The sequence below is a fragment of the Citrus sinensis genome, chromosome 9, assembly GCF_022201045.2.
Source record: "Citrus sinensis cultivar Valencia sweet orange chromosome 9, DVS_A1.0, whole genome shotgun sequence".
NCBI lineage: Eukaryota > Viridiplantae > Streptophyta > Magnoliopsida > Sapindales > Rutaceae > Citrus > Citrus sinensis.
In genome coordinates, this window is record NC_068564.1 from 2522593 (window position 1) to 2546947 (window position 24355).

Here is a 24355-nt window from a genome sequence, read left to right on the forward strand (position 1 = left end):
TCCTTTGAGAAGCAATGTGTTCGGCACAAAATTCCAAGGATTTGAACCAAGTAATGAACTTGAAAAGGCAGATCAAACCTGGGCTGGCCAAACGCACATACACATTCATTAGGATATCACAAGCCCGAATTATAAATAAAAATTCTTCCAGATAATTCTAACTTCATGAGCGATTAAGAAATGTCATCTCTAATGCTGGCAATGAACATTCTAAGCGCTCTTGCCTTCCTCTCAAGCTCAGGTGACTTTTCAGTTTCTGAATCACTTAATTCTATTGTGTTAATAGGCTGATCACTCATTTCTCTAATTCTGGAAACATTTCGGCACTGCACTGGTGAAGGGCTCACAAGGTCAATGATCTCAGCTTTGGCAGCAGTCGAACCAGTAGGATAGCAAGACATGTTGGCATTGCTTTTTGATTCTGCATCAAGCAACAGGTCTTGCCGCCTTGTCAAATCAATTTCAGTAGCAGCAGTCCAGTCTTCTGACATCACTACTCTTGACGAAAAGGATGCATTACTTGATGTGCTGTTTTCTGATTCAATGTCAAGCATCAAAGCTTGGAGTTTCTGATCAATTTCAGCAGCAGAAGATTTGGGTTTTGATTTCTTTGGTTGTCTAAGAGCCCTTCTCTCCTCAAACTCCACAATTTTTTCAGGACAAGCGCTACAAGTAAATAAGGGGGGTGGGGAACCACAGCATTGACATAAGATTCTTAACACACAGCATACTGAAAAACAATTCAAACTATAATGAAGACGACAAAACTAGCAACTTATTATATGTCTGTGATATTGAAATACCAATCTAACATAACAAGGACAGATTACCTTTCTATTAGATCTGCTGGAACCACAGAAGATTTAAGTCCATATGATTCTTCCCATGAGACCTCAAAGCATTCTTTCCCTTGAAGTTTTCTGGACTTAATAATTCCTGTTATAGGGCACTTAACTGGTACCTTCTGTAGCGGAAGATCAACCCCTAGCGCTAATGTATTTGCCCGCAAATTGGCAAATCGACGTAAATCTCTTTCAGCAATTTTAGGAAGGATATACTCATCTGAGCAAATAATAAAAAAATAAGTTAAAAAGAGCATGGAAAGATGCCGGAACTTTTTCTGAGCAAGTGTTCCCTCAATTTAAAGATCTCCCACCAAGATTTTTCACTTGAAATTCAAACAGTTAACCGTACAATTTAAGGAATTTGAGAAATTAAAAGATATGAAAAAAACTTGATTTTGATGAAAAGAAAAAAATCCAAACTCACATGCATGTTAAAAAAAAAAAAAAAAAAAAACTGTTTTGAAGTGCTCATATCAGAAATAAACTCTCCTTCTCACATTAGAATCTTAAGCGGACTTGACTGACATGCTCAAAGTCCAAATGACAAGCTTTCATAATATTCTTGCAACTCACGAATGTGAGCATGAAGATGCAATAAACATGTCTGACGCAGAAAGTGTCTCTCTCTAGTGTAAACTAAAAAATCACCTGTTTTACACTAAAAATCACCTGTCTTTTCAGGAGGCCACTGAAAGAACTGTACACATACTTGGTGAAGTCTGGCATGCTGAAATAGATGTTGAGCAAGAACCCTGACAAGATAAAGAGTAGACATTCATGACAAAAAATTGCTGCAGGTTGCACTTGTATAAATTTATTAAAAGAAAAGTCTTCGTAGGTAAATAACAGTTCAGCCTGCTGTAGAAAGCCTAGAAAGAAACAATACAACAGCACCAATCTTACCACCTGTGCACACTCATTCATCTGTGTATGTGAAAGAGCAAGAGATGGGAATGGGGGTTTTAGTACAGAATTGTGACTAATTTTACCTGTGGACTGCCTCAGAGTCTGCTGAGTAGCACTTTGGGTTTGAATATGCATCAATCACTTGTGAAAACGGAGTCTCCCTTTGTAAAGAATGATCAGTTCCTATCATGACCATCAAGTATTTCGGAGAAAGTTAATAAGCAGCATCTTTTTCCATTTGAGAATGTCAATCAGTTATTCTTATGAAGAACCAGCTTTTACCTTTCAAATACCTTGATGGAAATCCCCTCAAGTTGGACATTTTACAAATTCCAATTTGTAATACTTAGGTTTAAAGTTTATTGAAGGAAAAAAATTAAAACAAATTACAGAAAATAACCAAGTAATCATTTTCAACTGAAGAACGAACTAATGATGTCCAGTTCACTGTTTCTTGGGTGAAATGAATCATCCCTAATTTCTGAATACTTGGACAAATTGGGATGTAGAAATTTTTTTTATTATAAATCTCAAAATTTAATAAGCATTTATTTGTCTGCTTCAAGATACTAAGCTAAAGTCTAGTCCTCCAACATGCTAATTTTAGCTCATGACCAATTCCGTCATGTGAACTCACAATTACTTCAGAATGCTCTGAAACACACAACTAAATAGAGCTATTGAGCTAGATGCAAAACATGATAGTAAGATGTGGGCACAGAAGGTTTTTTCTTTCACCATTTACATTGATCTCTTGATTCAAAGACTCTTCCTTGTTATTGCACTTGAAAGACCATCCCTCTTTCTTTGAATTTTTGGCCCTCTTGACAAAAGATAGCCCCTCTGATGCTATTCGTTGAAGAACAACATTATCTCCAACAGATTTAACAATCTGGCATGCTGACTCCTATAGCCAGGGAAAATTTGCCACAACATATGCATTATTCTTACTATTCTTATGTGACAGCCATTTGTAATGAAGAAAAAAGTAATCAATGAGAGCTTAAAAGCAATAGAGAATAGAAGCATACCGGACCCAGACCACGAACTCCCTGAGAATAATCACTGCCAAGAAGTAGTGCTAGAGTAATCTGAAGACCACAAAATAAAGTGGAAAATGCAGGCATAAGATGAATAAACAACATAGTAAAAAGATAAGAATTCATCCCTTCCTGCACATACTTCTTCTAGAAAAGATGTTTAAGAAAATGGTAAAAAGTTGAAGTGATACGTTCTAGTAGTAGCTCAAGAAACATAGAAACTTACCAATGAGTTCCTTCCAAACCCAAGTTTTCTCTCTATATCATCCATTTCATAACAAACAACATAGCCTCTCTCACCTAATTCCTTCGAAAATGGTCAGCAATATTGGTACTGATTAAGTGACTAGTAAACAACTCCTAATCCGCCATCTACTTACCAAGCCAAATGTCTCTGTACACTGTCCTTGCACCAAAAAGAAATATATCTGAATCTGATGAGAAACATCCATCCTGACAATAGTTAACAACATCAAATATTTACTAAGACAATGGCATGTGTTCGTAACTTGTAACTTTCAAACTAAAATCAAATAATCCAAACTTACCTTGTAATTTGAAAAAAAAAATGGAAAAAGTAGAAATAAAGAAAGATAGAGAGACGTCCTACTTACACATAATGATTCTAGGTTTAACAATGCACACTGTGCTTCAGCTTCCTCAACCCTGAGTTTGGAAAAATTAGAAAAGTGAGAATAAGACCAAGGTTATCTCACGAGCAATAAAATAAGGAAAGAAAAATTTCAGTAAAATATTCTTATTAAATTGGTCATGGTTTTGTCACTCCTAAATCTTTTTGATCCTGATTCTGTGAAGTTAAAACCATTGTCTCTAACTGGAGTTATTTTGCTTTTCATTCACTATAAAAAATTAACAAAAAGTAAAGACAAAAGAAATATAAAAACTAACAAAATGAGGAAAATTAAGACCGAAAAAAGTGTGAAAATTGTCATTTCTATACCAGAATTATTAAAAAAATTTATTTCAGAAATTTGATTGTGTAGATGTATAGTTCACGGTTACATAATCAAACATTGCTCCAAAACTTATATCTATAAATTTTTTTCTGATAGTAGTATGGTTTTGGTTAATCCAGCTCAGTACTCTTATATTTTGACAAAATGATGTAGTAGTCTCAGCTTTGGAATTTACTTTCTATCAAATGAGCGAAAATTAAAATCCTAATACAATTACCCTTCCAAGCAAGGAACGCCTAATGATAATCCAAGCGCTTTTGCCTCTTTAATCATGCAAGAGAACTCAGATCCCATATTTCTTCTTAAAGATGACATCTTATCCAAGTTCTTGTCATCCTGAGTAACCTGTCTTTCATCAATCAATACAAGTTGGTCAGAGTACAAATAATCCTTTTTCATACAGAAAAAAGTTTGATTAAACTCTAAAAAGCTTTCTACCTCTGATCCTGAATTTAAACGCCGTCTGTAAGTGGATAATTTGATGGCAGGTATCGATCCATCTAACACAAACAAAGATGTATCAGACTTTCAGTGTGTTTTGATTCAACATATAACAAGCAATGTGCCATCCTACTAAATAACTGGATCAAGAATTAAATGCAATTGTAGGAAGCACGCACATTTTTAGAAAGCGCTTAAAATTACATGTAAGAATGCATAGTGTAAACTCACTTAAGCTTCTCAATAAAGCACTTGAATAGTGAAGATAGCTTTTCATCAATTGTTGCCCGAAAAGTGCTTGTTAGAAAAGCACTTATCATGTGCTCATCTCCCCCCCCCCCCCCCAAAAAAAAAGGCATTTTAATATCAAAAACCATTTCCATATATTTGGAATTCAATTCAATCTAACAATTAAGGCTATTTCAAAGCACTGAAAAGAAACTGTAAGTAAGTTATGATTTTAATATTAATATCAAATTGCGGAAGAACAAAAAGACCTCTAATAAGAAATAAACAAAGAAATGAAAAATACCGGAAACGAAGATGAGGCCGCAATTCAAAGCAATGAGAGCTCTGAGGCGGTGAAAGAGACCCCTCAGAAAGAGCTTGTCCGTTTGCGGCCTATAAGATTTGTTCACGTTTTGAAGTTGCACTATCCAGCACGACAGATCTATGCATACCCTCTTGTTCCTTTCCAATTTTAATTTTTTTAAATTACAAATTATGCAAATCAAAATGAATTTTGGGAAAGAGAGAGAGAGAATGAATTGAGTTAGAAATTAAGGACTTACTGGAGATGGTGAAGTGGAAGTGTTTTCTTGCATGATTCTAGAATATCCCACAGATTCTTCACTCCCATTTCTGTTTGTTTTGAGGGAAAGGAAAAGAGTGATCTTTTCTCTCCTTCCAAGAGGGAAAGTCGAGGAAAATGAATTTGAAATTACCCGAATACTTTCTTTTATTTACTACCGAGATCCGCCTACCATCCGACGTCGTTTGACCAGATACGTAACCGAAAACGACATCTTTTTATTTTTATTTTTTAATTTATTCACTTTATTATTTTAAATCTTACATCCTTTACGCTTCGCTTTCCTATTATGACCAAGTTCCAGTTGTTTACGAAACTTTGGGAATTCAGTAACCGAAGATCGTATCATATGCGCGCAAATTCCAGAAGATAGCTCGAGGAGTTTTGGTTACTTGCCCCATTTTTAACAAATATGACTTGAACTGATTACTTTCTTTGTGCCGCTTTGCCTTTGCTATTGTTGCTGCTCGCTCCCTTACATTACTTGAAACATTGTCAATTCAATTCACGCAAGAAGAATCAAAGCCCTAGAGTGGCTGCATTAAAGATCCATGCGCAACAATTCACATGAAATTTTATGAACCTTTTGATATGAACAAATGTTAGTAAGCGGATTATCTGGGAATCTAAATATTAAAAATTTTCCGAGGCATGAAGAAGTTGAAAGCCTGGTATCACAACGGATAAGGATAGACAATGCAAACTGAATTAGTAACCAGAAGCACACCATCCATTTTCATGGCCTAGAAGCAATACAAAAAAGGGGTCCTTACATATTGCATATTCCACTAGAACAAGAGGAGAGTATCTGAGCGATATCAAGCCAAACTTCCCAACAGAAACTACATAGTTCCATTATGAATTCCCAAAGTATGATTTGCCCGGTTTTATTTTTCGACAAAATTAAGCATTAAAAAACAAGTCTGCGATAGAAGTTTCCTAGACTAACAATGTAAACTTACTAATATGTGAAAAAATTCACAAATACACGCAGCCAAACAGATGGGGTTTGCCTTATGATTAAATTCTACTCCTCAGCATCATCAACAGATGGGGTTCGGCTTACTCCTTCTTAGTATCATCAGAAGATGGGGTTGCCTCAGGTCCAGCGGCTGCAGTTTCTGACGGACCATATTCAGCAGGCTTAGCGATATCTACTTCTTTAGTTTCTGCAGGTGTATCAACAACTCCTTTACTTTCTGCAGGTGTATCAACAACTCCTTCTTTAGGCTCAGTGGATTCACCAGAGGAGGCTCCATCTGTTACTGGAACTGTCGACTTGATAGATCCAACCTTAACATACTTGCTCATGAACTTATACTCCCAGTCCTGCAATGCCTCCAACTCAAATGGACCAAGACCAGAGATATCACCAGTTAAATCTTTTTCCTCAAAAGACATCTTGGCAAGGGCCCTGCTAGCATCCTTTCCAGCAAACAACGCATATGGCCCACCAGGTCCATAAAACATCCTGCAAAAAGTTGATAGATCATTAGATTGAATATCACACTTTAAATGTTTGAAGCCAGACGGGCTTCTTCATTGAAAGACCTATTTGAGCTACATGATGCAGTACGAGAAAAGCAACTCGCTTGTGTCGAATTGTGTGGAACAAGATACAAGGCATGGTACTGGACTTTTAATCCACAAGTACTGCAAAAGTGCGAATTCGTTAACTTTAGCCACTATACGGTCAAAATTAAGCAGTTCGAAACATATCTATAAGATTAATAAAATTATAATCAAATTCTTGGGTTGATAACAGATGAGGCAAATTAATCTTGATCTCCCATCAAAAGAAAAATAAATTTTTTTACTTCTGAAAAATCTCAAAAGCTAAACTTTACTTAACTTGCAAAAGCAAACACCAAAATCAGCGTTGACCCACAAAAGGAAACGCCAAAAAAAAAAAAACCCACAAAAATATACCTGCTCTGAGAGACATCGTAGATCTGGCTCTTGATGGCCATGAGAAGGGGCTTTTTGGAATCGGAGCCATCGTACTGTTTGAGCTCCTCCTCGGTAATCTCGCCTAGCTGAACAGGCGGTGGCAGAGGCTCCATCTGTTCCTCGTACTCCCTCGATCTCTGCTGATGATGATTATCGGACGAACCAAACATTCCCGACAGAACATAGTATATGGCCCACAGCAACGCAACAACTGTAAAAAACGCCGCCGGGGAGAGCCCCGTGTACGCTGTTATCGCCTCCTTTAGAGTCTCCCATAGTTGCAGAGCCATCACGGAGGTCAAGATTTTTTTTTTCCCCGGTCCCCTTTGGTATTATCCACTCAGAGTCTGTAGGGGTTTGGTCTTAAATTGGCGGAAAATTGTTGCTACTGTTAAAGTCTCGCTGTGTATTTATTTTCGGAAATGGGCTGCTTTAACTAGTTTTAACCTACAATTTTAACACTCGATGTCTCTATGTCCCTATCAAAAAAAAAAAAAAAACATTTTAACATAAACTTTTGTCATAATATTATATAACATTATTTTGGACAAAATTATGGTGCAACTGTGGTACCATAACACAGCTGCACCTAGTCATTAAATTTAGCTGCACACATGTATTATAGCTGAATTTAATGATTAGGTGCAGCTGTAGTATAATACCACAATTGCACCATAGCTAGACCCCATTATTGTAATGGTAATTACTTCACAGCCGTCCTATGGTCAAATAGTAAAAAAATTTCAACATTTATGATACAAAATAAAAAAGACTTTGGTCACATTATTCCACAATATTAATGATATTGAAATTTAAGAACCAACTAACTTTACTCACTGTATGATCGACAATTAAACACATAAGACAATTTTAAAGATATAATTAGTCAAATAATTACACTAACTTTTCATGATTCGAGAATATTGAATACTATTTTTTCACATTATATTTTTATTTTTAGATCGTTTGATATTAATTATAACAAAACTTTTAACTTAAATTTTAAAATATTCTTTGACCTTAATTTTAATATATTTTTTTCTTTACATGCTTTATATTTCTCTCTCTTATCTCTTGTTTATTTATTTATTTTTAAATATGAAAGATTTCGCAAAAGAGCGCATACCATTATGATTGATTAGGGATGGCAATGGGGAGGGGAGGGGAGGGGATCGATCTCCCCGTATTCATCCCCGATATTTTGCGTATGTCCCCGTCCCCTCCCCGTTCCCGTCAGAATTACTTGAGAAAATTCTCATCCCCTCCTCGAATAATAACAGGGGATCCCCGAGGGTCCCCGATCCCCGAATAACTAATACATTTTTTTTCAATTTTGAGTTAATCATATTAAAATAAAAAATTTAAATAAAAGTAACGTTCGAAATATATCTTACATTAATATCTATTACAAAAGTCACATACATTAAATTATTAAGTAACGCAACATACAAGGAATACAAACTTCTTTTACAAACTATCATGAACAAATTAATAGTTTAATACAAAATTGTTACAAATAAAATCGAATTTATATTCAAAATTAACTTTTTCAATGGTGGCGTGGGCACTTTATAAATGTGGACTATTCCCTTTACAATACAATAGTTAAATCGGAGCAAATCAAAAGCAAATATTAGATTAGATTAGATTAGATATTAAAATTGTGATTCGCTGTGGGCAATTATAACATCGAAAAAATAAATAAAAAATAGATTTAAATTTAAAATATTTAAAGAATATTAAAATTATAAAAAAATATTTGGCTAATAGAATCTACTCAGTCTTTTTAATGTCCTAAATAAAAATTTAGGACTTTAATTAGTTAATTAGGCCTAAAAGTTTAATAATATAAATATTTTGATATTTTTTATTTTTACCAATATTTATAATTTTATAATTTAAATTTTATTATTTATTTACTAGTAATTTTAAAAAATTAAAATAAAATTAAAAATTAAAATGGGGAAATGGGTAGGGGATGGGGATTCCACCTCATCCCCGTCCCCTCCCTAAATAAGAAATTGGGTAAAAAAATTTTCCCGTCTCCTCCCCGAATAAGAAATTGGGTATGAAATTATTCTCATACCCTCCCCGAATTGGGAAAATCCCTGAGGGTACCCGTCCCCGTGGGGATTTTTGCCATCCCTAATTATGATAAGGTAATAAACATTGTAGACTTGCAAGCATTTTCACTTTTCCACATCTTTTATTACTGTTATTTTATATTTTTACAGCCGTTAAATTAAAATTTAATGCTTGTTATTTACTTATATTTATTATCTTATTATGTAAGGTAACAAAATCCATTAATAATTGATTTATTTTATTTATCATTTTAACGATATTTCTAATTAGGGTAATAACACATTGATCCTGATTTTTAATAGAATCATAAAGAAGAGAATACTTTGCAGATACTTTTCAAGGGTCCCTTCCTTCCTTGTTGCTACGTTTTTTTTCTTTTTCTTTTTTTTAAGCAAAACATGATGAAAAAGTTCGTTAAAAGAGTTATTAAAAAAATTAAGGGAAATTATCATTGCACCACTTCGATTTTGCCTTACGTTCATCCAACCACCACAAAATTTTAACATAATCTTTGCACCACCTTTCTTTTTAAATTTGTATTAATTAGCTATTTTGTCACTAACACCGTTAAATAATTTAAACGAAATATCAATTTTACTCCTAAATAATTTAAAAGACCACTTTATTTTATAAAAGCGTTAAAAATAAAAAAAATATAATCATAAAAATACCATAAATTTCATTAAAAATAAATCTGAAAATTATAATTTTTATTTTTAATAAAAAATTATAATTATAAAAATAACTACAAAATTTTGGGATTTAATAAAAAGCCCCTAAATTATTAAGATTTTGGGATTTAATTTTTTATAAATAAATTCAGTTATTTTAATAAAATTTTGCAAAATTATAATTTTAATAAAAATAATTATTAAAATTTTGCAAAATCTAAATTTAATAAAAATCAATTGAGCACCTCTATTTGAGATTTATTTTTTTATTAAATTTAGGGATATATTTATATTTATAATTTTTTTATTTTTCAAAGCTTTTATAAAATAAAATGGTCTTTTAATTTATTTAGGGATAAAATTATCATTTTATTTTAATTATTCAACGATGTTAATGCAAAAGTGATTAATTCATACAAATTTTTTAAAAAAAGTAGTGTAGAGTACAAATTAGAGTTTTGTGGTGGTTGAATGAGTGTAAGATAAAACCGAGATAGTGCAGTGATAATTTCTCAAAAATTAATTAACTAACTATTATTTCTTTGAAAAGTTTATGAAAAAACTAAACTCTCTAAAAAAAAAAATATTCAAGGGTTTATGTTTATATGTCATCATCCATTTCGAATTACTTGATTGCCCCTGGTAGGGGTAGGTGGACCTTTCCGATTGTGACGAATTTGCATATTTTTGGAGTTAAAAAAAAAAAATAGCGTAACGGTTGATTGAATATTAATGCCTTTATTCAACATTCATATGCTGGTTGAAAAATCGGGGTATGATTTGAGGGGTAATTTAGTCATTTGAGATAGGTAGAGTAGGTGGACGGTTGATTGAAATAACCAGAAGAGAACATAGCGTTTGAAATATTTTCAGGGTTTTTGTCTTTTCCCGAAAAAGAAAGAAATTTTGTAATTTCTATTTTCTAATAATGTTATTGTTAGAAGGAAAAAAGAAAAAAAGAAAAAAAAAACCTTTTCTTTGGAAAGTTCAACAATTTAGAAAATTTTGATTAAGAATGAGCTTGGAAAGATATGATATTGTCAAACGAATCGCAATAAAAATTTAATGTAGTTCACATATTTGAATTATCCTGTCACGGAGAAAATTCCGAGAAAATTTTTATTTAAAATTTTGGATTGATTAATAACATAATTTATTAATATTACAAGAAAAAAAAAGGTAACTCGGTGCCTAAAAGAGTATCCTAAAGGACCATGTCCAATATCCATAATTTTTAAACACAAATTTATACTAAAGTTGGGGACTCACTTTCTAATTGCCGAATTCCAGTCCAAGTAAGGTTAAAGCTAGTCTAATTTTGGCGGCATTTAATGAATAAAATAATTAATGGAAAGACTTTTAGAGAAAAATCGGTTGCTGAAAGCAATAAGATTTTATTTGGTCAAGAGGAGACTTCGGATCTGGTCACATAAATACAATTGTTTTTTAAATTTTCTGGTAAATTTTAAATGCTCCATAAATCGCTGGTTCACTAAGGAACCACGTGCATTATCAAACCACTACCCTAAAAAGGTTTCAATTGACTCAGTACCATCACCAAAAGATCAGTCAAACTTGTACAACAGCTATGATTTTTTTATTTTATTTTATTCTCTTTTTATCTTCATATACATAAGACAATGGCAGGCAGCACCTGAAATATTGAAGAAATGAATCATTTACCAGTAAAGGGCTATGTAATAACAGAAGAACCCAAAAAAAAAAACACAGATCAGCTTGATGAAAACCCGAAAATGAATCATTTACCAGTCACTTTATATACATAATGTTCACTTACAGACAGATGAGAGGATAACTCACACACAACAAAACAAGGCTTCCATCTATGTTTTTTATTCACCAGTCTTATTCTGTTATTTCATAGAAGCCTCCAATCCCACCCCCCAAAACCCCCAGAAAAAAAGATAAAAAAGGGGTATAAGCTATGGTTTCTAACTCGCTAAAAAAACAGTCTCCATAATGCTCCGGCAATCAAAGAGCAAGAGAGCTCACCTCATCGTCTTTCCAAAGGCCTTCCTCATATTTGTACCACCTCATTATACCTTCATCATTTTTAGTGCGCTGGCACATGATGCACGAGTCCTCCATGCATGTTAAGAACTTGCGTAATCGAGCAGCCTTTTGCAGGATGGTTCGATCAAGCTTCTTAATGATTTTTTTCGGAGCAGGAGCTAGGGGAACGTCTATCAGAAGGCAATGTGATATATTGAGCACTTCCAGGTTTTGTAAGCCATCCAATATAAGGATCAGGGCATCCCTATTTAGCGTTGTGCATCTGAGGCTTAGTACCTTTAATTTTGGAAGATACATGTTTAAGGTAGAAGCAAACAAAAGGTCGAAAGGACCCATGATCTTGAGTTCACGGAAGTTCCTGCAATTTTGGGCAATTTCCTCCATGAGATATGGGGGATTTGCTATGCTAGGCATTGTAAGGGATTCGAGATCTCTCCACATTCGAATAGCCTTGCATATTCCGGTCTTTTTTATTCTGTTCCAAGCTGGCATAACAAGTCGCTTGAGCTGTGGGCACCTGTGAACAATGAAAATAGTATGTTATTGCCAAATTAGCACATTTTTATAGGAAGGATCATAATAGCATCCCCTCCCAACCCCTTCCTCAAACCTAAACCATAACAGAAAAACAAACAAACAAACAACACCTCCTTACAGACGTTTAAATGGGAAATTGAATTTACCTTTCAGCAGTATAGGTCAACTGATCGTCGCTAACATAGAGATTGAAGTGAAAAATCAAGGTCCTAATGGATCCTCGGCTAAGACTCAAGGATATCTTTAATATTCTAGTCAATTGCTTGTCAGAATGACCATGCACATAAACATATGGCTCCAATGGGATTTTGATATAATTTGATATCAACATTGATAAATCAAGTGTCTTCCACAGCAGAGGATCACAGCAAGCAGAACGCCATGAACTGCAAACATGAGCAATGCCTGAAGTTAACTCAAAGATATCGAAAGACTGGAAGATCTTCACCAAAATATCATTGTCCAGGTCCTCCCATCTCCTCACAGTAGATGCACTCTCTTCCATTGAATTAATTTCCCAACTATCTCAGAGGAGTTTCAAAACAACATAAAACCTGCATATGATGTATATGGAATGTTAGCATCATATATTCATAACACAATGCAATCAAAAAGACCTCAAACTTTTGTTACTAATATTAAGTGTAAGGAAGTATTTTATATCATTCACAACACTAAGCAATGAAAGAAACATCCAAGCTCTGTAAATTTATTTAAGTGTAAAGAATTATCCATATCATTCATATTAGTAAGCAAACAAAGCATTTAAGCTCTGTAAATAGTCTTAAGTAAAACAGGAATATGCTTCTCGAGAGGCAGAAAAAACCAGAAGAGAATATTATCCTTACTTAAACATTTTGAGGGTTTTGACATTGATAAATGATAAACGTATAAAGCAGGTACAGAAACAGACACAAAATGGTGTCGTTTTGTTACTCAGTTAAGGAGGAGGAGGAAAAATGATGTCTTTTTGTGTTGTTTTTGTCCCCGTTTTGTACATTTCAATGTTCTAGTATGTTAAGAGTTTTGTTATTTTAGAGAAAGATTTTTACTCCTTAGATATAAGGATATAATTTTCTTTCGTATTTAGATGGAGATTTTCATTTTTTTTTCTTTTATATAGTAGGATTTGATTTCTTTCTTTAATACTTTGATTTTTACAATTTTTCAGGACGGTGTAACCATATTTTAAGGGGCTGGGTTTTCATGTTTAAGATAAACTTCACTCTTGATTTCCTTTAATTTTTGTCCCATTTCTCTCTAAGTTCCCCACTTTCTTCTCTAAATTTCTAGTCTCTCTATTCAATTATTATATTTTTTTTTATGTCTTTCTTCAAATTTTCTTTCTTTAGTACTTCATATAATATCTCTTAAAAGGGCAAATGGCTAGTTAAATAACATGGCTGAAAGGAGACTAATTCTGATTAATTCCAAATTACTTAGTTTGATTACTATGCTGCAATGCATGATACAAAGAAATTAAAGGACGTAGCATAATCTTAGAAAGGGACGGAAAAAATGTAGGAGAAAAAGAAGAAATAATTAAACCAAGACCAACAATGATCACAGAAAAATCTGTTACTTGGTGGTTTTGAGGAAGACAGTAACACAAACATTTTGAAGAAATAACACATGATTCATCAACAGCAAACTGTATTTACTCAACAAATATTTAGGAATCTGATAGCAGAAATTTCTTAGTTCATGCTTTTTCCTGCAACATGCAGCTAAAATTCATATCTATACTCTTACTCCTCAGTTCTAGCAGACAACAATTTAAGTTTCCTTCTGACATGTAAATCCCCTCTAAAACCTCAGGCCAGAAAATTACCATTCCATATTTCAATAAGCACTTTCACAAAGCATAGAAACTTCAAATAGGAAGGAAAAAAATAAATAAATAAATAAAAGGTCTTGATCCTCTCATATATATCCTTGGTACAGACTTTGAACTAGTATTTTTCTATTATTCAGTCAACAAACAAGCTTTTCCGTACTTGCTAATAAAGTACACAGGTATGAATAGTGACAGGGAGTAACCAAAAGACAATTTTGAAAGTCATAACGGAAGCTTAGATAATAAGAAATTATAAACCTGCATTGCTCCAACAACAAGGTTTAACAATGGAATAATAAAATGAGTCCAAATAGTTTGTGGCCTATTTCTAATCCTCTTCTATGGCAGTAATGAAGAGAAGCTGCCACTTACATTTGCTCGAAATAGGTAGCACGTGTTCATTTTACTGCCTCCTCATGTAATGATCCTAACAGAAACCCAAATTTTCAAATAAAGCTAATTCACTTATTCACAGATTCCAAACTCCAGATCTACCATCTTCTATTGTCAATATGAAATCCATCTGTTACATAAGAGAGATTTATTTATTTAACAAAATTCATTTCATTGATCATACAACAGCCCAAAAAACACCCAGTTTACCAGCAACATCATCACCAGTCTCTACTATACCATGGATAATCAAGCTAGCGCAACAAAAGATAATCAAATTTGTCGATTACAGTCTCTACATGCCAGTAATTCCAATCCTGGTTCTATTCTTATCTATTTTCACACACACCTCACAATACCGTGCTCTCTTCTCCAACTCTGATTCAATCAGCAATTTACAAGAAATCACATCACACAACTGCCATTACTAAACAACATCCACAAAACAATTGTGCTACCAAACCAATCAATCAAACAGACAAACAGCAATTAAATTCTTGCTTCTCATTCTTTGTATTTAGATCTTGCTCATCAATTAAAAAACTGTTTTTTTTTTTTTCAAATCAAGAGTTCAAATACCATTAACGAGAAGTTAAAACAACCCAATCATCCCAATAGATCAAGAAAACAATAATTCCAAGAAAGATTTGAATGTTTTCGTCACGAATTAATTGTGACAAACCCACATAAAATTTTCATAACAAATTAAAGTTACGGACGGATAAAGAGAGAACTTACAATGACAGGACATGAGATCAGCAAACTACTTGAACTGGATAAAATAAGCAGTTTCGTGTTCAGATTCTTTCCCCCCAAATCAATCAAAGAAACATGAGGAAGCGAGGACTGGGTTCGGAGAGAGGGTGGGAAATGACTGAAAGACCCTTGATTTAGCGTCGTCGAGTTCCGGCTTTAGGAGGATTTGTTTGTACTTTCGGCTAGTAAGTTGTCTGTGACTGACTGACACCTTCTTGCTAACTTCAAGGAGCTGTTACGACTCGTGAGTCAACGTTTTAGATTTTTAAGTTGCAGTGCAGAAAGGAGAGCGATTGGCCTGCGTCACTTTACTTTCACTGCCTTTATTTTTTTGGCTAATTCTTTCTCTTTGCAATAAATATCTGGGTTTGGATAATTAGATTGGACTGTTTCTACCACAATTAGGCTGTGTCCACGTCACTAAAATATTGCTCTACATAAGAGTCTGATTTGCTTGAGGCCAGATTTTTTTTTCAGGCACGATATTAAAAATAAAAAGAGTCGACGCGTAACAACTTGCCCTTGCGATGGCTAATAATGGCGTGACATATGTGCATAAGTTATAACAATCAAATTGAAAGATTTTATTTATTTTCTTTTATACTCTTACTTTCTATAAAATATAGTCGATGTTACAATCTAGAAGTATACACCGAGAAGTTTGAACACGTACATTTATAATTCAAATAAAAAATCTATCAAGTGCAGCTCCAAAATATACTCCCACTAAAATTGGACTAATGAATCATGTTGAGAGTGTCACTTGGGCTTTAATCCAATGGTGAACTATTACTCTCAAAGTTAAAAAAAAAATTATGATGGTAGTGATTCGAGTCTCTATAAGCTCAACCTCTCTCCATTAAGTAAAAAATTGTGTGGAGTTAATTTGTAAGTCTTTCTCCCTTGCGAAATACAAGTGTAGCAGAGATATCCTTCGTCTATGAGAGTCATAAGTTTAAGTATATACCTCATAGAATTAATATAATAATGTAGGTCTCAAGTTATATATCTGATTGAAACATCAGTTTATAGAATTAATGTAATAATGTAAGTCCTAAGTTATATATCTGATTGTAAATATCAGTGTAATGTATGTTCTAATAGTAATTGTAAATATTTGTGTAATACAGTAATCTGATGTGTAATCAGTATAATGTCTGCTCTAATAACAATTGTAAATATCTATGTAATATAATAATTTAATGTGTAATTAGTATTAAAAAAAATGAATTATGTCGAGAGTTGAGACAATATTGGACTGAGGTACTGCATGAACGAGCCCACTTTTGTTGGATCAGGCTCACAAAACATGACCCATTCGCCATCTCAGCCGACAAATATCGTCGACCTGGCCCGTTTGGCTACCCCGCTATTACCAGAGCTTCCATCAAGAGTCCAAATTCATTGACCTTTTTAACTAGCAAGCAGCAAGTAGTAGCAATAGGGCAACGTTACAGTGGAATCAAGTTGCACTTTATGATACCAGATTTGGACCAGAAAATTGCTGTGTGCTTATTGAGATTAAGAACGTTCAGCCAATAAAATATGCTTCATAATAACAAAGCGTGACAGGTGGGTACCCACTTGACCCCCTATCAATTAGTTAGGAAACCGATTGTTTAACATAATATGCACATTAAATACCCTTTGAATTTGTGACATTTTAAATGTATAAACGCAAAGCCGACATGTTACCCCATTAATCTAAGATTTGTTCAATTGATGGGTTTTGCTTCTTTAATATATTGCATATGAGAAAATGACACTCTCTATATATATGTCAAGACGTCCACTCAAATTCTTAACGTTTTAAAAATAGATAGATAAACTCTCTTGTATTAGGTATTTTCTATTTATATGTGGATATTGAGCACCGTTAAATTGTATGTTCTAAGATCTATGCGATGATCTATCAATTTGTTAAACTGTATGTTCTAAGATTTATGCGATGATCAATCAATTTCGTAGAAGGGAAAATGGAAGAGCCATGTGCACAACATTATCATAATTATCTAAATTAGATGAGTCTATGTGTCCATTTCTAAAAATATTGGGCGTAAGTATCATTTTTCCTTGATGTCCAATCATGTCACTTTCAATTATAAAATTTTGGAAAACTTTGTTGATGATAACGTGGAGAGATACGCAGGAGGTGCTCATGTTTCAAAGAGAAATGATGTGTTGTACGATAGCAAGGAGAGACCCAAATATATGTTACGTTTGTGTTTCTACAGCCTGAAAGCTTGCCTCAGATTGCCGAAACCAAATTCCAACCAAAGAAAAAAAAGCAACTCACTGTAGCTAAATTGGACCACAGCAACAAAGACATGGACAGGTCTTTAATATGTTAACTTAGCTAGCGATCCGAGACTGGCAGTTGATTTCCGCCACTGAGATTTCTAATCAAATGTACATTCAATATTTCATTCAATGCCTTGGCCCCTTTTCAGCAGACTGCATTTCTAGCCCTCTCTTCGATTATGGAAATTATTACTCTTCAAGTTACACATAAATTCATCATAATTGATGCCCCTTGTCCTGTAAAGTCATGGCCTCTCAACAGTTTCTGATTTTTTTTTTTAAAGAATAAAGGGCGATTCCTGATCCTGGTCAACAAATTTAATATTCCACCAAATGCTCGGCTTTTTCTTTTATCCTATCTGAAGACTTTCATGATCATCAATTGTGTTAGGACTAATGGGCATTCATGTAATTCTAAATTTATATGTTTGATTGTAAATTTGGCTCTATCTTCTTGATTCCCTTATAAACTGGTCTTGTGCTGAAACCTACCAAAGCTGATCCCGTTTTCTCTGCGTCAGACTTCTTCTCCTTGCTTCATTTGGAAACATGAGGATCCATAATTCATTGCTTCCATTTATGATTTTCTTAATTATATTATCCGTGGTTCATCTTTCCTATTGTCGACAACTCAGTCATGCTAGTCCTGCTACATATCAAGAATCAGAGCAACAAAGCAAGAGCAAGTCTTCTCTTCAATTCAAACAAAGATTTGTTGCCGTTTCTCGACTTGTAGAGCTTGAAGGCAGGAAGGTGAAGCCAGAGTATGATGTATCCCATCAAGTTGTGCCTTGTGGACCAAACCCACTTCACAACTAATTATGCTGGTTCACATACATGTACAATCTTTCTGGGAAACAAATAATTTTTTTTTTTAGCAGGAAGAAACAAGCACACTAGGTTTCTTGGAAAGAAAGAAGGAAATCAAAGGAAATCTTTAAAACTTTTTTCCTTATTTTCCTTGATTCTTTCTGAGAAACCGGATGATTGTTTAGATTGTGTAGTAAAGAATCATGCTGTGTAGTTTTCCGAGTGACAGGTGTAAAGCAACCGCAATAGTTCATGTAAGATTATTGAATTTGCCGGATGAAGTTTGCATTTATGAATGTATGCTGGTAAAATTTAGCAGATTTTCTGCTGTAAAAGTCTTATGAGAGCTAATTTGTGATTTACATTTGTGTTTTTGTGTTGAATATGATTTGTATGATGTTTGAAAGGCTGGTGAATTGGCCGACTGTTGCTTGAAGAACTAAGGAAAAGGGCAATCAGTAAACGCTACTTTCTCAATAACAACAAATCCTCATTAAGCAAACATAAAGCAGTCAAAACAACTTAAAAAGCATAATCATGAAGGTTAATTGTCTTACAATTTCCCAACAATTAACACATAGCATGAGAAATGCCCCTGGTTGCAATTAGGTAAGCATAGGATCTGCGACTCTGACTCCAGAGAATAGTTGTAAATTTATTGAAGCAATTAAGCATCCCTAGAGAGGGTTCGTCATATGAACTAGGCTAATATCATTTGGCTGAGTCTATTCGTTAAGGCCAACTTCCTGAATCATCTTCATGATCTTGCTGCTAGAGATTCCGAGCAGCTCCCTGAGCTTAATGAATCCGAATCCAGATAAAATGTGGTGAAGTGAACTGATGAAGAAGAGAGGAGTTTTTGTTTTTAATTGCATTAGTACACGCTTCCAACTAAAAGATAACATCACCGAGCAGGCTGCGTTAAGTCAATGCATAGATACGGCCAAAGCAAAAATGATATAAAATTGGAACCAGGTCAAATCTCAAATACAAACAAAAACCAGGAGTTGATTCGATTATTTAATAAAAAAATGAGCGTCATTTCATTGTTAATCTTATTGCACAGCCTGCAAGCTGACAGCATTTTGATTACACACTGATGCATCAATGATAAGAAACAGAAGTAGACTGATAATCTTCTTCTTATTTTAATAATCTTCACCTGTTTTATTCTCTATGGTTGCACATTCAATGCCTTTAGGAAGCAGTACAACACATTGTGTTTATTAGATAAAGCAGGAGAAATGCATTTTCAAATCCTCAAACTTCTGCTGAATCTAAAAATTCCATCATGCTAGTGAAAAAAAAAAAAAAAAAAAAAAACAATCAGACTCTCAAGATTTATCTTGAGGTATAAGTAAACCTCCAATATTTTAAAAATAAGCACACGTACTTTCTTTAAATTTGGGTCGTTGCATTTAATATTGCGCATGTGGTTCCTTCATTTTTCTTTTCATAAAATCAATCTCACAATTGCTTAGAACTCGAAAAATAAAGTATGAAAATATAAAGATATTCCCAAATAAATGAAAAACATTAACAAGAGAGGGTCTATGTGTCTATATTCGCAGCAATAGTCTATCCACATATTGAATAGCTTTTTTACATTCGTATAAAAATAGTCTATCCACATATAGTAAAAAAGCTTTTTTTTTAAAAGCTATATGTGTCTCCTATTTTTTTTTTTTTTCATTCTAACATTTCCTAATTTTGCAAATATAGTAAAAAAAAACAAGCTTTATCGTAAATAAAGTGAACAAAATTGACTTATTGTTAATACTAAAATTTAAAACTCAATTTTGACCGCTCACAAAATTAGAGGAGGTTAGCTTAGAATAAAAAAAACATTAGGGTAAGGGAATATGATCCTCTCCTGATTTGAGCTTTATTGAGCTTTTAAAAATATTTTGTCACGTGTCTTTTAATGGTAGTATATGGGTGAGATTTAACTTCTTTTATTTTATTTATTTATTAACAACCAATTAGTAATTGATTTATTTACTCAGAACATTTTCAGATTATGAGAGAATCCTGATCATAGAACAAGTGTGTTTCGGCTCAGATCAAGAGAGGATTATGATCCATTTTGGTTAACCTATTTCCATTATCAATTGTCAACCATCCAAGTGGCTTCATTAATCAAAACCCTTTACCCTTATTTAGTTTCTGTTTAAAAAATAAATATGAGAAGTAGGCAGCATGCATAGTACAATGTACTTTGAGTTTGGTTAGGCAAATTATTAAGCGACCATACTGCAAGAAAATTCAATGGTTCAAAATACGTTTTTAAACAAAGCTACAAATGGCTTAAAATTTGAAAGTCGTTTTATATAAAACTTTGTTAAGAGTTAAGAGAAGTTATATGAGCAAGAAAGCGACTTTCTGAAAAGTCAACGTTTGGATCTCTAGAGATACATAAGATGTGCTTGCAAGATAGTTCTATCATCTTTAATTTTTTTCCCCTCTCTCTCTCTTTATCAGAAGTCAAGATTTGATAGTATAAATAAATGAAAGTCCAACTCAAATTCTGCTCACCACAAGCATTAGCTTGTTTCCCATTTGCACCAAGTCCGATTTTCTTTAGATATTTTTCAGCCATTTCCATGATGAGAATCCAAAACTCTCCCCATCTATCCCTAACTTTGATTATTCTTCTGCTAGCAGTATTAATCCAGATAGCGAGTTGCCGATATGTAAACCATGTGACAGCTGAAGAGACAGGACAAGGATCAAGAACCAAGTATACTTCAATGTTTTGGGAAAGCTTCTCTGCAATCGTCAGCTCTATGGAGTCGCACAACAAGAAGATCCACCATATGCACACGGTGTCACGCAGACTTGTCCCTGGCGGACCAAACCCCCTTCATAATTGACTGTACGCACAAATCTGCATTATCCATTTGTTTCTTCTTTGGTTTTTCAGACTGATCATAGTTTTTTTTTTTAAGTTATAAAGAGAATTATTTGCATATGTATATGGTTTTGTTTCTGTGATTTATGCATTCCAAATATTATCTTGTAGAGTACTTTTCAGATATATAATCAAATATTCTTTCACTCCACTAAATCCTCGAGCTTCCATAAATAGGTTGTTTCTGTAGCTTATTGTTGAAAAGGGTTAGTAAAATTTAGATGTCCAAATCTCGACTGAACAATAAAATGGAGGTGACAGGAAGTAAGCCCCGAGCGGGAGCAACTTCTACAGCAAATTCAGACTAAACTGGATCTCTTCTCTTGGCAGGGGGGGTTTAGGAGGTATTTTTGAGCGCATGTTGATCATTTCATGGCGTGTGTCTTAATTTTTTTTTTTTTCCAACATTCTTTCATGATGGGTGCTTTTTAAAAAATAAAATAAATAGGTGTCAAAATTTGATTAGATGGGTACATGAATGACGGGATCATGCGCCCGTTCAAAATAAGACTTTCTTTCAAACAGGATTGGCTATTGGGGTCAAATGAGGATAACCTCCAAACAATCAATATTGAGAACTAGTCCTAGTTAATTAATGTGGACGCTTAAGCGTTTGAGGATGATAAAAGCAACAGATGAGTCATCAGTGAGGGCCACGTTGCTTGGCATGAATTTGGTTTTTCAGATAAGTTCTTGCATATTAGTTTGCGGAAGAGATAAGATTAAAGACCAAGAACATCATGTCTCTTGAGTACGTACAGGTGTTAAGAGAAGTCAACTTTTGGCTGTCTACAAGTACATAACATGAGCTTGCAAGAAAGTATTATCATTTTTCTAGAGAGTTCAAGATAGATAAATTCAAGATAGATAACATATATATTCTCTAAGAAGGATATATATCCTCATTTTAAAAAAGTAGGTAGGGGTGGGCAGGGTTCGGTTCGGTTCGGTTCAGTTCGAAATTAAGTAGAACTGATTTAAATCGGTTATTTTATAAAAAGAACCGAACTCAGACGGTTCTTTTCAGATCGATTCGGTTCGGTTCGGTTTTTTCGGTTCTGGGCCTATTTTGAATTTTTAAATTTTTAGCCCATTGGGCCTCATGAATGTAATAATTTTTTTCAACAATTAATTTATCCTAATTTTATTACAAATATTAACAATAAATACAAAGTATTCAAAACACATTTTATCACTAATATCTTACTAACTATTAATAAGATACTCCCAAAATATGAAATATTAAAATTTCAAAATACATAACCAAACTCCAATATTCCATCTATATAAACATAATCATAATGTTATAAAGAGAAATAACACATGTTTGATTTGAATAAAATTATTAACACATGTTTGATTTGAATAAAATCATGTTTGATTTGAATAAAATTATTAACACATGTTTGATTTGAATAAAATAAAAAAATAATTCGGTTTTTCGGTTCAGCTAAGTGAACCGAATACCGAACCGACATTTCGGTTTTTTTTACAAACGGTATATTCGGTTTTTTAAAAAAATAAAAACCGAACCGAACCGATGGTTTTTTCTAATTCGGTTTTTTTAACACTACGGTTTTTTTGCCCACCCCTACAGCTAAGTGAACCGAATACCGAACCGACATTTCGGTTTTTTTTACAAACGGTATATTCGGTTTTTTTAAAAAATAAAAACCGAACCGAATTAGAAAAAATCGTCGGTTCGGTTCAGTTTTTTTAACACTACGGTTTTTTGTCCACCCCTAAAAATAAGAATGTTACTTAGAAGGAAAAAAAAAAGTCTTTAATGTATATTTTTTTTAATATTCTAACAACACACTCTTATTTGTTTATTATGCGGACATATTATTAAGTCATATAGTATAATGGAATTAATGTTCAATTCACTACTAAACTATGTGGTTTAATAGTGTTCAATTAACTATAGAACCATATGATTTAATAACATATATGCATAAAAAAACAAAACTAAGATGCCCGCACTTGAGTATAAACGCACACATGCACACACGCGCACACAAGTAGAGCCTCTCATGTTCGGATGCCTAAATGTGGATTTCGTGTGGATTCGTTATTACACCATATAATGTTATAGTGTTCTTGCTCAATTAATTGTAATAGCGAAAGCACAAAAAATCTGCATTTAGCCATCCTAACTTGAGAATTTATACATATAATTTTTTTTATAATGAGGAAATTATTATTTTAACAAAGTGAAGATACCATTAATCCAAAACGCACACACACACACACACACACACACACACACACACACACACACACACACACACACACACACACACACACACACACACACACACACAAACTTCAATACACTAATAGAAAAAAATAATAATTTCTAACGTATTGAAATATGTGTTTTTGTTATATTTTAGTGGCATCGAAGTAAGGATATATATATATATAAATACACATGGATGCCCTCATTTAGTATTATTATTATTTTTTATATGGATATGTTATTAAGGTCTTGTTTGGAATTGAAGTGCTGTAATTTTTAAATAACAGCTGTTGTGAAAAAAAGTTGTAACTATGAAATAAAATTTAATAATATATAGTAAATATAAATTTTAATTAATAATTTTGATAAAATTAAAGATATAACAAATTTTTTATTATACAAATGAAAAATCAAATCAATATAGCTTCCAAGCTATAACAATTAGTGTTTACCACACACTGTAGCATTATATCTTTTAAGATATAGTTGCTCAATCTCAATCACAAACGCACCCTAAATCATATGATTTTATAATTAATTGAATATTAATTTTATTAAACTAAGGGTGGACAAAAAAGTCTGAGTCAATCGGCCCAAACTTACGGACTTTAGACCCAGTCCGCATTGTCAGGCTATGGACATATGTCAAAATTTTTAAAGTTTATTGTGAATGGACCTAATTAAGGATTTGTAAGCATTATTTGTAGTTTACTATGTTGTATTGCTAGTATTTTGTGTATTAGACTATTAGTCTATTATGTATTGAATAATTATTTTTAATTTAAATATTCCTTTTTTTTTTTAACTT

General features: G+C 33.3%; 3 protein-coding genes across 7 annotated transcripts; all 3 read right to left on the reverse strand.

The window, feature by feature from the left end:
• Positions 1 to 108: 108 nt before the first annotated feature.
• Positions 109 to 5158, reverse strand: LOC102631209 (single-strand DNA endonuclease 1). 3 transcript variants are annotated; one of them, XM_006490309.4, is made up of 13 exons: positions 5001 to 5158; positions 4742 to 4899; positions 4207 to 4268; positions 3986 to 4113; positions 3406 to 3457; positions 3172 to 3244; positions 3018 to 3091; positions 2783 to 2842; positions 2490 to 2658; positions 1835 to 1934; positions 1515 to 1597; positions 831 to 1062; positions 109 to 666 (listed from the first exon to the last, which is right to left on the reverse strand). In XM_006490309.4, exons 1-13 carry the CDS (start codon positions 5066 to 5068, stop codon positions 174 to 176), a joined length of 1752 nt encoding a protein of 583 aa, XP_006490372.1. In that variant the 5' UTR covers positions 5069 to 5158; the 3' UTR covers positions 109 to 173. The 3 variants fall into 3 exon arrangements, with proteins under 3 accessions (XP_006490372.1, XP_006490373.1, XP_006490374.1); XM_006490310.4 differs by lacking the exons at positions 4742 to 4899; positions 5001 to 5158 and adding an exon at positions 4441 to 4567; XM_006490311.4 differs by lacking the exons at positions 4742 to 4899; positions 5001 to 5158 and having other exon boundaries at positions 3986 to 4117.
• Positions 5159 to 5728: 570 nt separating this feature from the next.
• Positions 5729 to 7371, reverse strand: LOC102630606 (membrane steroid-binding protein 2). Its single transcript, XM_006490307.3, has 2 exons — positions 6950 to 7371; positions 5729 to 6491 (listed from the first exon to the last, which is right to left on the reverse strand). Exons 1-2 carry the CDS (start codon positions 7258 to 7260, stop codon positions 6083 to 6085), a joined length of 720 nt encoding a protein of 239 aa, XP_006490370.1. The 5' UTR covers positions 7261 to 7371; the 3' UTR covers positions 5729 to 6082.
• Positions 7372 to 11463: 4092 nt separating this feature from the next.
• LOC102630101 (F-box/LRR-repeat protein At3g48880) lies at positions 11464 to 15596 on the reverse strand. Of its 3 annotated transcripts, XM_006490306.4 has the most exons (4): positions 15266 to 15596; positions 14507 to 14657; positions 12444 to 12851; positions 11464 to 12277 (listed from the first exon to the last, which is right to left on the reverse strand). In XM_006490306.4, exons 3-4 carry the CDS (start codon positions 12800 to 12802, stop codon positions 11719 to 11721), a joined length of 918 nt encoding a protein of 305 aa, XP_006490369.1. In that variant the 5' UTR covers positions 12803 to 12851; positions 14507 to 14657; positions 15266 to 15596; the 3' UTR covers positions 11464 to 11718. The 3 variants fall into 3 exon arrangements, with proteins under 3 accessions (XP_006490369.1, XP_006490368.1, XP_052290312.1); XM_006490305.4 differs by lacking the exon at positions 14507 to 14657 and having other exon boundaries at positions 15266 to 15595; XM_052434352.1 differs by lacking the exons at positions 14507 to 14657; positions 15266 to 15596 and adding an exon at positions 15107 to 15236.
• Between the last annotated feature and the right edge of the window lie 8759 nt (positions 15597 to 24355).

Excerpts from the sequence above, each read along its gene's own strand:
- LOC102631209 (XM_006490309.4), bottom strand. The coding sequence starts at position 5,068 with ATGGGAGTGAAGAATCTGTGGGATATTCTAGAATCATGCAAGAAAACA. Across the intron at positions 3,245-3,405 it reads TAAACCTAGAATCATTATGT|GATGGATGTTTCTCATCAGA; the intron begins GTAAGTAGGACG and ends AACTATTGTCAG. Across the intron at positions 667-830 it reads CCAGCAGATCTAATAGAAAG|CGCTTGTCCTGAAAAAATTG; the intron begins GTAATCTGTCCT and ends ATTTACTTGTAG.
- LOC102630606 (XM_006490307.3), bottom strand. The coding sequence starts at position 7,260 with ATGGCTCTGCAACTATGGGAGACTCTAAAGGAGGCGATAACAGCGTAC. Across the intron at positions 6,492-6,949 it reads TACGATGTCTCTCAGAGCAG|GATGTTTTATGGACCTGGTG; the intron begins GTATATTTTTGT and ends AACTTTTTGCAG.
- LOC102630101 (XM_006490306.4), bottom strand. The coding sequence starts at position 12,802 with ATGGAAGAGAGTGCATCTACTGTGAGGAGATGGGAGGACCTGGACAAT. Across the intron at positions 12,278-12,443 it reads TTGACCTATACTGCTGAAAG|GTGCCCACAGCTCAAGCGAC; the intron begins GTAAATTCAATT and ends CATTGTTCACAG.